The sequence below is a fragment of the Cavia porcellus genome, unplaced genomic scaffold (assembly GCF_034190915.1).
Source record: "Cavia porcellus strain 051 isolate PalLab524CR breed Dunkin Hartley unplaced genomic scaffold, mCavPor4.1 scaffold_20, whole genome shotgun sequence".
Taxonomy (NCBI): Eukaryota; Metazoa; Chordata; class Mammalia; order Rodentia; family Caviidae; genus Cavia; species Cavia porcellus.
The window spans coordinates 12,677,836-12,690,201 of NW_026947503.1; the positions used below are offsets into that span (position 1 = coordinate 12,677,836).

General features: G+C 32.7%; 1 protein-coding gene across 3 annotated transcripts in view; it reads left to right on the top strand.

Annotated features, from left to right (window-relative positions):
- Positions 1-12,366, top strand: part of Tmx3 (thioredoxin related transmembrane protein 3) — a 42,154-nt gene that overhangs the window by 6,911 nt on the left and 22,877 nt on the right. For 2 of the 3 annotated variants that reach the window (XM_003466510.5, XM_063231493.1), the window contains 4 exons: positions 4,407-4,452; positions 5,646-5,726; positions 9,421-9,520; positions 10,806-10,883. In XM_003466510.5, the coding sequence (XP_003466558.3) occupies positions 4,407-4,452; positions 5,646-5,726; positions 9,421-9,520; positions 10,806-10,883 (305 nt within the window). The remainder of the gene's footprint in view (positions 1-4,406; positions 4,453-5,645; positions 5,727-9,420; positions 9,521-10,805; positions 10,884-12,366) is intronic. The other variant, XM_063231494.1, reaches the window with a different exon arrangement.

The window sequence follows — 12,366 nt, forward strand, 5'->3', positions numbered from 1 at the left end:
AACTGATGTACTGGACCATCATCTGACAGGCATTGTAAGTGTTTGCACTTTACCTAATGTCTTCCTTGGATAGAGACTATTGCATTTCCACACCTTTGTCCTTGTCATCTTGTGGTCAGTCTGCATAGTGATAGGTTCCTGTAAATCTTGTGATTGTTTGAATAATCCAAGTATGGTCAACATTCAAATAGCAGATACTCGTTAAATGAGTGTACCTTAGACAAGGCTGTACCAGGCATTAACAACACATCAGTGAGCACAATAAGACAGAAATTCCTGCCCCCATGGAACTTGCATTGTTATCAGAGAGACAAATACTAGCCAAAAAACATAATTATTTTTCTTTTTTTTTTGTTTGTGATAGATGCATTATCCCCTGAGTTGGGGAAGAAAATAGTATTTTTCCTAGTATTTAAAAAAAGCTGATAAGTGTCCAAAGTCATTGTCTAGAGATTAAAAATAGATTCTTACAATGCTCAGTATTTTTTAAATATTTTGAATCAGCTCAAATATAGCCATTTTACTAAAATTTATAGTTAAACAGGTAAATTGAATTTTTTCCTCAAACTATCTCAATTTTCTATATCTTAATTATAGAGTACTAGAACTTGGCTGTTTCGTAGATACTACTTCCCTCCCTGTAGGTTGCTTCTGCTTCTTGTTTTGTAGTTTATAGCTTGACCACCTCTGTTAGGATTACTTGAATGCTGTCTGTTCAGAGTCTAAAAGCTTACATTGTCGTTGCCAAATGAAAATCTTTCAGATGGGTCATGAGATTTTTTAACGTGACAGATGACTTTGTTACATACTTGAGTGGAGAACCCACAAGGTAGAATATTATTCTTATGGCTAGGTAGTTTTGTAAAATTTTTGTTTGGAGTGAGAAAGTATTATTCAAAATGATCAAGTGTAGAGAAAGTGCCTTAAGATTCTTTGATGCAGCCTATTTGCCAGTCATGTAGTTGAGATTTATTCTCTATGTTACCAAAACTTTTGATGCAGTTTTAACTAATTGTACTGTAATTTAATAACATTAAAAAGTTGCATAAACACCATGCTTAATTCAAATGTGTATTTTAGTCTCTTTTTCCCTTCATAAATGAGTATTTAACATGTTTCTTATTCAAAAAAATTCTAATACAGTGATCTGTAATGATATGCTGATTTCTGTTGTGGAACTGCTGTGATTTATTTACGACCCAACCTAAATGCAGTATTGTTTTGTGGCACAGATATTTTACGTCTTCGGTGCATAAGTTTGCAGTGGGATTCAGCAGATAATGTTCTTATTTTGACTTCTTGTTTTTGATTATATTTACAAACTAGTTTTACTTTCTAAATCGTAAGCTATTTCTGATCAGTGACTGTACTTGAGGGTTTCTCAATCTTATATTATTGAAATTTTGAGCCAGATAGTTCTGGAGTCTTTCTGGGGAAGAACGAGAGGTATTTTTCTGTGCATTGAAAGCTTTTTAGCAGCCTCTCTGGGACCTACTGTCTAGATACCTCTTCTTCACACATATGCACCCCATATGCACATTGTGTGAACCAAAAATACTTCCATTTGACTGACAACCACTGCTTTATTTTCTCCTCTTTTCATGTTGGCCATAAAGTGATAGTCAACAAATAACAGTACTTTACAGCTTTACAGGCTTCAGAGATTAGATCTTTTTCCTTTTCCAACTTATAGATAAAGCAACAGAAAGTAAATAAAAGTGAGATGACTAATTTCACACACAGGAGTTAGAGACAGAATTAGGCCTACAATCCAGTATCACCATAGTTCATTTCCTCACCTGTTTCTACCATCAGGTTGTTTCAAGAGAAAACAAATGAAGTAGGGAGCTTCTTGTTTAACATGAATTTATGAGCATTTACAATTACAAAACTTGGAGTTACTCATAAACAAATTCTCCTACTTGTGAAGAAATTGATCTCAGTCTTTTATATAAATCATCTTATAATATGAAAAGTAAATTATAAAAATCTTAGACTTTTAATTTCAGTCTTGCTACTAAATTCTTAATTTCTCTCACATAGTTTACCAATTCTTGCTGAGTTTTATTTTTAATGTGAATTTTATATGATTGAATTTGCAACAGTTTTTCCTCCACACGAAACTGTTTGAGTTACAGTTGAGTGATATTAAAGCCATTTATAAGATGGTCTTACACACAGTGGTGTTTGTACTGTAGTGTTAACCATCCCTGTCCATTAATGTATCAGCACATAATTAACTGATTAAGAATAGGAAAAAAAAAAAAAAAAAACTACTGTATGTCCCTTATAAAGGAGCATTTAAGGATCTTTTTTATGCCAGACTCTTTTCTACACATTTTCTCATTTAAAAATTTCACCCATAGCTTTGCAATGTGAGAGAGATCCTCAGAAGGGGAAGCAGAATCAGAAACATGAAAAAGCTCATCTCATTTGCATAGATAGTAAATAAAGTAAGAAGTTAGAACCCTAGTGTGGGTCTTTATGCTCTTACACCTATAACTCAGCCTGCCTGCACTTTTTATTATACCATCATTCCCCTATAAGGAAAGATAAGGCTGATGACATTTTTAAGTCTCCTTGTAATTTTTTTTTTTTTTGTTGGAAGTATCAGTTAAATTCAAGTGTTCAGAGAAGACTTTCAGTAGATAATATTATAGATCTGCAAACGGAGTTCACTCCAGAGCAATCCACAGCACACTGTGAAATGCCACCACTATATTTTCCATTGTTTTTTTTTTTCATTTGTATGTGAATTGTAAAATAATTTCAGTTCCATCAGAGGCATTACTAGTAGAATATAATGGCCCTCCTGTGTGTGTGTGTGTGTGTGTGTGTGTGTGTTTGAGAAAAGATTTTACTATGCAGTTCAGGCTGGCCTTAAGCTTACTTTGTAGCCCAGGGTGGTCTTCTACTTGCAAAAATCCTCCTGCCTCAACCTCCCAAGTGCTGAGATTACAGGCATATGTCACCACACCCAGCTTGCCCTCTCAATTTTATTATTCTTTTTGGTTAAGCAGTCTTTAGTGGATTTCAACTGAAGATAATTAGGGCCTGTATTTACTTGCCTGTGTAATTTGGTGGTGACATGTGGGATTAAAATGAGTTTACTCACATAATTTCCCCAAAAGCATTTCTGAAGTTTTGTTTTGAAGAATACAATCTAGACAGCCACAATCATATTTAGAACATACATGACAGAATTAAGTTGCAAATTAAAACACAAGCGAATTGTGTAATTGCTATAGATTCACATGCATATATAGAAGCAGGAGCTAGATTTTCACAAATTGAACTTTTAGTATCCTTGCTGTTATGGTGTCTTGAATGAAAATTGGTGTTGGTCACTGTGCAGACCCTTCTAGTAACCTCTCTCCATATGTCTAAGGTAGAAAATTGAGAAAGCAAGATGGACAGATTTTGGAGATTATTTTTCACATATATACAGTGTCATTCTTGTGAATTGTTAACCAGTGGCAAGATGCTAAAAATTAATAAAGTTACTGAGGTAATTGTTTGCCACAACCCAAGATTAGGAGTAGTTTCCTTGCCCCAAGATGCTATATGTAAACATCTTGGAAGTGAAGAAAATTGGAGAGGGAGAAATTATGTGAGTAAATATACCATACATTTCACTAGTATACTTTTATAAATGTTTTATACTGTATCATGTTTGTTAACTGAAAATATTTATATTTTTCTTTCCTGCCCTGGTTGCCTTGAGTCTATAAAGTTCTATAGTATTGATGTGATAAATTATTTCCCTATTGACATTTTTTATATGCTACTTTTATCACCTGAAAACAATTTTGTAGCAAATATTTCTCATTTTAATGAATGTGAGAATTGCAGAATAATATGTGAGATAATTGCAACTATTTTAAAGTGCAGAAATTTGTAAAGTGTACATAGTTGCTTTTTGATCATACATTGCCTGTAGTATTTAAGTAATTGTGTAAATACCGTTTATGTTTCTACCATTAAAATATACTATAGTTCTCAAATGTTCAGGAAGCAATAAAGAAAAAGATAAGACTTGACTTTTTTGCAGAGATGGATGAGGTCAGGGAAGAAATAATTGTCCTGGAAATGAAGTCAAATGAGAAGTACTTTATGTACTGGTATTTTTTCCCCCTACCAAAGTATCTTTTAAAATTAATTCACAGTAAATTTTTAACTATTCTGTTGACACTTATTTTTTTCCTAGTATTTTTTGTAGCCCCTTATTTGTATTATTATTTTTTATGAAAATACGTGGGTTTTTTTTTCTGTTTAGGTTTTTTTAAAACTTAAAAACAACATTTCTACATGGGTTTGTATAAATTTTTAATGAAAGGCTCATTTGTTACCTAGTTTCTCATTTTTTAAAAAAAAATTTAGAATTATTTATTCTTTTTCTTGTCAAGGCATTGCTTCAGAGTTTGGAGTTCGAGGTTACCCAACAATTAAGCTGTAAGTTGAGAGCCATATGTTTGTATGTGTATTTTTATAGTTCATTCTGCTTACATTTACATTTTATTTCTTACCTCTCTTTTTTTTTTGAGTGTCAGATAATTGAGTTCAGCCATTTTTTTTTTTTTTTAGGTGATGTATGTCATCCAACGAGAGGATTATACCTTTGTACTTTACTACATTTTAAGTAGATATATTGTTGATGGTTAATTCAGTAATGTGTTTTGAGTCTACTGTGGCTTGCATTGTGCAGGACAAAACTATAGTCATGGATTATGATAGCTCTCTTAATCTTATTTAAGCTCGAGTATGTGTTCTGCTTTGTCATTGTCAAATTCTGTCTCCTAACAGACTTTAACTTTTGTACAATTTGCTCCATTAGAGATAAGAGAACTACAATTAATGGATGTTAATCTAATCTGTAGTTGTCGAGTAAGTCTTACAGAGTATATGCAAATCAGAAGAACTAGTAAAATGATTCTAAAGGATTTTTTTAATCATTGTAAACTTACTGAATTTCCTCATGATGATCATTATCCTTATTTTGGTAATATATGGAGTTGAGAAATTGCTTTGAACATAGTTTGTATGATAAAAGTAATTTTTAATATTTTAAATTCTTGAATTTCAAAATTTGAGTAATTTAAATTTATTGTTTTTTTGATTTTGTGTTAGACCCTACCTTCCTCTACTTCCTCTGATTGTTTTATGAAAATTCTTTTTTACCTTTCTCTTTAACAAAAGTTATTTTGTTATGCTTCCTGATTTTTCATTTTTGTAATATTGGTTAATTAAACACATACCTCATTGGCAGGGCAAGATTGTCATTGGCAAGAGAATTGTCTAGGCTTTCAGAAGAGTTATTTTTATCAATTTGTTATGCTGGATATTAGAGCATCTGTTGAGTAATTATAATATTGTTTTGAAGCGCTATAGATTATTCGCTTTTTAAAAGTATAGATGCAATGTAGCTATCAAATGCAACATAGTTTTTTCTGTAATTCTAATAGAAAACAGCTTTTTTCTATATATTGTGACTTGCTGATCCTGTGAAGCCAATTGCCTATATCTTACATGGGTATACTACTTCTGAAACTGCTCTGTGTTTTCTGTTTTATGTACTGTAAATTTATGGCATTATAGAATATCAAATACTAAAGCACAAAATAATTCTCTTTTTTTTCCTTTTCAAGATTAAAGGGGGATTTGGCATATAATTACAGAGGCCCACGAACTAAAGATGATATTATTGAGTTTGCTCATAGAGTATCTGGGTAAGTTTCTATCATTAGAAACCTTTACTATATGATATAAATATTTGAAAATTCAGTCTTTTAAAAATAATTTTGGAGGCAAGGTCTCACTGTTTAGTGCAGACTGGCTTTGAATTCAGTTGGTAGCCCAAGACTGGCTTTTGACTCATAGTCGTCTTGCTTCAGTCTTTTGAGTGCAGGCATTAGAGGCATTTATCACCTCACCCTGTGGAACATTAGATATATTTTTATACAGCATATTTGAATGCACGTGTTTTTTTTTTTTTTTTTTTTTTTTTGTCTTTTTCGTTTTTATCAGTACCAGGGATCAAACTCACGACTGCCTGCTTGCAAGGCAGGCGCTTATGCTGCTGAGCTAAATCCCCAGCCCGAATGCACGTGTTTTATGGACTTAATGTACTTGTTTATGAGGAAGAAAATAGGAGTATGTGGTACAATGTAAAGATATTTTAGAGGCTGTTTTGTATACTTATTATTCTCATATTTAAATTCACGTATGTATAAAAGAATTTTCTCCAGTGAATTATTTATTGAGTTGTTTGAGACGGAGTCTTGTTATGCAGTTTAGGCTGGCCTTGAAATGACTATGTAATCCAGCAGGCTGGCCTTAAACTTGAGACAGTTCTCTTGCGTTAGCCTCCTGAGTTCTGGGATTACAGACATATGCTACCATGGTGGCTCCTTCAGTGAATTTCAATACCTTTTCAAATGTTTGATTATTTATATTATTTGTTCTTAATCATAGGAGTCACCATTCCATTGGTGCCTGAAACCATGAATGGTTCCAAGACCTGTATATAATGTTCTTTTCTGTATACCTAGGAAAACTTATAATTTATGAATTAAGCACAGTAAAGGAATAATAGTAATTATATATCGGGTTCTGTCCTAGATCCCCGATCTTCCAAACAAATGTATGGTGGAGGTTAAATAAAAAGAGACAAATTGTATGATTTTTAGAGCTCCAGGAGGGTCAAAACCCTTTAATTAAGCTCGAGGCTTTGAGGGTAAAGACAAAGGATTCTCTGGGTCAGTCAACTTATGTTAGGACCAAGGACACAGGGCAGAGAAACTGAGGAAAGAGCAGGCAATGAGCAGGACCTTGGGAGTCACTTCAAGGACATATCCAAGTCATGAATCAAGCCAATTAGTAGCACTGTCTTATCATGAAGACATGGTAGAAGTAAGACTGTAGGGTAATCTTTGCAGCTGCAGTCTCTACCTAGTTAATTGGGATGGAGCCAGAGTGTCCACAGCTGTGGCCTTATCTTGCCCTTTGAGGTATCTCTGGCCTCACAGACCACTACAGGCCTCAGCCAGGACCAATGATTCATAGAGGTGCGCTTACTATGAATCAGTTCCCGTTGCCAGGCAAGGGGCCTAGGCCTAGGACAGACTCACAGATAAACATAGAAAGCCAATTAGTAAAATTTAAATCCTGCGCAGACCTGCTTCGTAGTGGTCTCCAACAATTATACAACATTTATACTAATAGACTATAATAAAAGTTATGTGAATGGTATGTTTTTTTCTTTCTCAAAATATCTTCTAATACTTACATGAAACAATCCATGGCTTGTCTATAATATCCAAGTTTCCAGTACCCCTACTCTTGTAGGTGTAGTCCCATTACTAGAAATAATAAGAGCTACTTAAATACTAGCATTGCTGTGTCTGCACAGTGGATCTGCTAACTGAGAAGGCTACTAAGTGCCTAATAAGCAGGTAGCTGGCACAGCTTACATAGCTGGACAGTGGAATGATTCACATTCCTGGGCCACAGGACTGAGATGCATGTGATTTTATCACATTACTCAGAACTGTGCAGAATGTAAAACAAATAAACTATTCTGGAATTTTCCATGTAATATTTTTGGACTATGGTTGATGTGGGTAATTAAAACGATGGAAAACGGAACTATGGAAAGGAGCGCTTTCATGAATCTTAATTTTTATTATAATTTTGTTTCTGTAGTGCCTAGTTAATATAAATTTATATTCCTTATTCGTGGATTTTGGAGTTTTAAAAGAACCACTAAAATATCATTGTGATAGGCTTGGGTTTTTTTCCAAGCCTGTGAAGCTGGAGAATGCATTTTAGATATAGGTGAAATACTTTTTTTTTAACATATCATCACATGCTTGTGTTACCAGCTGTGAAATATTCTTCCATTTTTTGCCAAGTGGATAACATAGTTAAAACCTGAATTGAATTAAACATTTTTGAGGTTTTACTGATCAGGAACAAATTTCTTCCACAAGCTTTTTCTGTTAGTTTGAATGTGATTGTATTTAAATCTGTATCTTAACTTAGGGATAAAGAAAATCAGTGTTTATAATTATTTAACATGATTATATGAAACTTCTTGAAGAAAATATTTATCATGTTAGATTAATTCATAATGTCTTTGAAATATAGGCACTTTCTTAAAATCTTGATGAAATATTGATAGTCTTATATAAAAACCTTAAAATTAAAACAGAGTTGGGCATGGTAGCACATGCCTGAACTCCCAGCAGGAGGATCATGAAGTTTGAGGCCAACCATGACTACATAATTCAAGACCAGCGTAAATTACACAGTGAGATTATCTCCAAAAAAAAAAAAGAAAAGAAAGGAAAAAAATGTTAAAATATGGTGGATTTGTTGTGTGGCATGATACTATGTCACTGAGAAAATTCATGGAATTAGGATTAGTCTTCATAAAGTTTGTGATTGTTACTATCATAATTTTTACTGTTTTTTCTCACTGATGGCATGTTTCATTTTCCTTGTTTTGAGAATAAATAAATCTATGAGAAGAGTGCTAGTAGGAAATACTTTAGTCCTCATGATTGATATTAGTCTTTATGTTTTGGCAGTACTGAATGAATTTTAGTTCACATGTAGGGGTTCGCCTGATATATTTATATTTGGGGTGACTTACAAATGAAATTTCAAGAGTCAGTTCTGGAGTTGCATCACTTGCTAGTTAATTACTAAGTGTTAAAATAGAGGAAAGTGGAGAGTGATGCAATGCATTCTGAGAATTGGAGCATTAGAACATGTTTTCTATTGCAAAATACGTCTTTACAAATTTTGTGGGAGGGAAATATGATATATATCATATTTAAAAGACAGATGAGATTTTAAAGAACCTTCTATGAGATTCTTGCGTATTGTCATGACTGTCATTTTCTAATTTTTCCCCAAGATAATTAATGGCATATTTTGAAACTTGTTTTAACCTCCATAAGATACTTTAAAACTACATAACATTTAAATTGACTATATATTACATCAATGTTCCTAAGTACTGTATACTCCTGGGATAGTATGTTACAGTGTTTTTGTGTGAATGTTCTTTTGAAAGGGAGAAAATAATTCTCATGTGGATTATTTTGTTTTTAACTGAGGATGGTAAGTGGGTAATGGTTATGTTTTTACCTGTCAAAATATTAGTGAGGATGATCCTCCCTAAAGAGATGCATTTGCAACTTATTTTGTAACTGATAGATTAAATTGTAGATCTTAGGTAAATTATTAATATGTGTTTTAATAATTGCAGGCTGGAGTTGCATTAGGTTTATGTGGATTTATTAATAAATTTAAAATGCAATTGATGCATTACTAAAACTTGTGTCATGATTGGCAGTCACATAATTGGCAGTCACATAATTGGAATAGTTCATACATGGTTGTCTTTTCTAACAGGGCTTTGATTCGGCCACTTCCTAGCCAGCAAATGTTTGAACATGTACGGAAGAGGCATCGTGTATTTTTTGTTTACGTAGGTGGAGAATCACCATTGAAGGTATGAAAGCATTTCTTATTCTAGAAAACAAATAGTATTATAAATTTATTTTCTGTAAAGCCATGACTTTACTAAAATTTCAGAACTTATGCTTTTAACTAGAAATATCTTAGGTTGCTCTGTTTTTTATAAAATAAAAATTTGAATATTTTTAATAATAAAATCTTTATTGTCCATGGGCTGTCTGGTATTTGCTGTCATGAAACAGAAGTCAGCAAAACAAAGTGGCTAGATGTTTAATGTTTCCTATTACTCAGTTACTTAAATTCCGTATTACTTCTTGTCATTTTAATCTCTACAGCTATAAGTGGCACTGTGAATATTAACTTTTTAAAAGCAGACAACCATTAACAAATTCATTTTATGTGGGCACGTGTAAACACTCATTTTTCCTGTAATCATCATCCTCATTGATATTGATCATTAATATAACTTTAAATTAATAAATATTAACCTTGTTTAGTCATCTGTATTTGGAGCACAGTAAATTTTTTTTTTAATTTAAAGAAAGACAAATTAAAATAGAAAACGGGCAGAAATAGTACATACTTTCAAAGAAGAGAAATAGAAAGTAATAAATCACTAGCTGATGTATACCTATTGTCCCCCTATAAATAGTTGTTCAGGGTACACAAGTAGAACATACAAATGGGATTTCAACCAGGGAGACTGCAAACAGTTCTGTTCAACTATCCAACAAAAACTAAGTATTATGGCTATCAGTCCTATACACTTAGACATGTACGCATTTATCCATATATTATGCTCAGACCTAACACATCTTATTAGATTAAAATCCTTCAAACAAAGATTAATAATATTGCTGGATTTCACATCATAACACTCCGGAATCAGGATTGGGTACTGCAGTGCCACTTTCTTTCAAAGTTTTTGTTCATTTCATCATGTGTCATCAGATCAGTGTTCATAAACTGTTTATAGGATTTACGTAAGCTTGAGTCTTAACATGTATTTCTATCCATTCTATATTAGAGGGAGAAACATAACAAAGCAGAACAGAACTAAACTTTTTCCTATAGACACATAAAACTAAAAAGACATATAAGGAGTTCTACCATGGTCACTAAGAGCACAGTAAAATTTAATTGCAGTGGTCTTTTGCCTCAGAAAACAGTTTCTGTGATTTGCTTAATTTCATCTTTTCATCAAAAAGGGTACATGGTAATAAATTACGTTATTGCTTACTCCACAAGTTAGATCCGTTTAATGAGAAATAAATTTTCATATTTAATGTTTTTAAACGACCTTTTTTGTATCATCACAGGAGAAATACATAGATGCTGCTTCAGAATTGATTGTATATACATACTTCTTTTCTGCCTTAGAAGAAGTTATTCCTGAGGTAATATTTAAAATTGGGTTTTAGTGTATGATTACATTTTTTAAAGTCACTAGTTTTTTTAATCAGATTTATTTTGTTGTGATATAAGGAAAGAGTAAACATGTTAACTGACTACTTCTGACATCAGACTGCTTATAAGTAAGCAAACATCACCAAATTTATGGTATTGAGAGAGTATGAATGTGCAATTGTGGTATTTTCCCTTTAAAACAGTAGCACTGCTGAAAAATGTTATCTCAAACACACAAGTTGTTTTTTAACAACTTGTGTGTTTGAGATAACAACTGTGGATGGACATAGGTGTATGTACATGGGTTTGTGTGTTGCAGGTGAGGTCTTTGATTGGACCTGTAGGTTGAGATAAAGGCATTCTGAGCAGATCTTTTAAACACGATCTCATACATGCAATGAAGAAAAAAATAAAAGTGGTGTCCTGATAATTGGAACATGCAGGAGGGAGAGCTACTGTATACTGGTTGGTCAAGAATATGTGAACTGGGAACTTATATGACAGGAAGTAGCCATGCAAAGATGTATCAAAATGGGGAACAGACAACACAAATGCCCAAGATGAGAACATGCTTGGAATATTTGAGAAAGAGTATAATACCTGATATGACTATAGTGCAGTCAGAGAGAGATCAGTTAAGTTCTGCAATAATCTGCGTGTTTGAGTTTGGCAATTAATAAAAGAATTGGGGAGAAGTTAAAAGATTGTTGCGTCTAGAAGATATTGTTAGATTTTGATGCAATAGAGATAGAGAAAAATGGATGAACTGAGAATGACTTCTAATTTAATGGTCTGAACATCTGGGAGGTCAATGGTGTTATTAATAAGCATAGAGAATATTGTGGAAGGAACTAGTTGAGGAAAAAGAGAATAATCAAAAACTTTGAAATGTTCACTTTGCTTTGGCAAGGCTTACTAGGCAACCAAGTATATGTTTCAAATAAGCATATGGATATAGTAGTCTGCAGTCAAGACTTCTTAAGTAAACTTAGACATGAGTTGCAACTTTTTAAGCAAATGAAGAGACCCCAGAATTTGAACACAGAAAAAAATAATACAAAGGAAGTAGGAAAACAAAATGAGAAGGAAGCCAAAATAAAAATATTACAGAAAGAAATGAGAAAAAATATAATAAAAAAAAAGAACAAATAGTTCTTTTTTTTATCCCATGTTTATGAAGTATTCAAGGTAAGGAAGAGAAAAATAATAGTGACGTTTGTCCAGATGGAGACTGGTGGTGCTTTTGAATTGAGCAACAGTGATCATTATCTCATGATGTCACCTGAAAAACAGTGGTTGGGCAAAAGAAAAAGTAGAGACCACAAATATAAAGATTTTTCTTTAGAAATGGGACCTGAAAAATGTAATAATAACTCAGAAGAAATCAAGGGAGCTTTTTTAAATTTTTTAATTAGTATGAGTTATAAAAGTGGAATTTTTTTCGTAGAAGTTAAGTCCTGTTATACATATGTT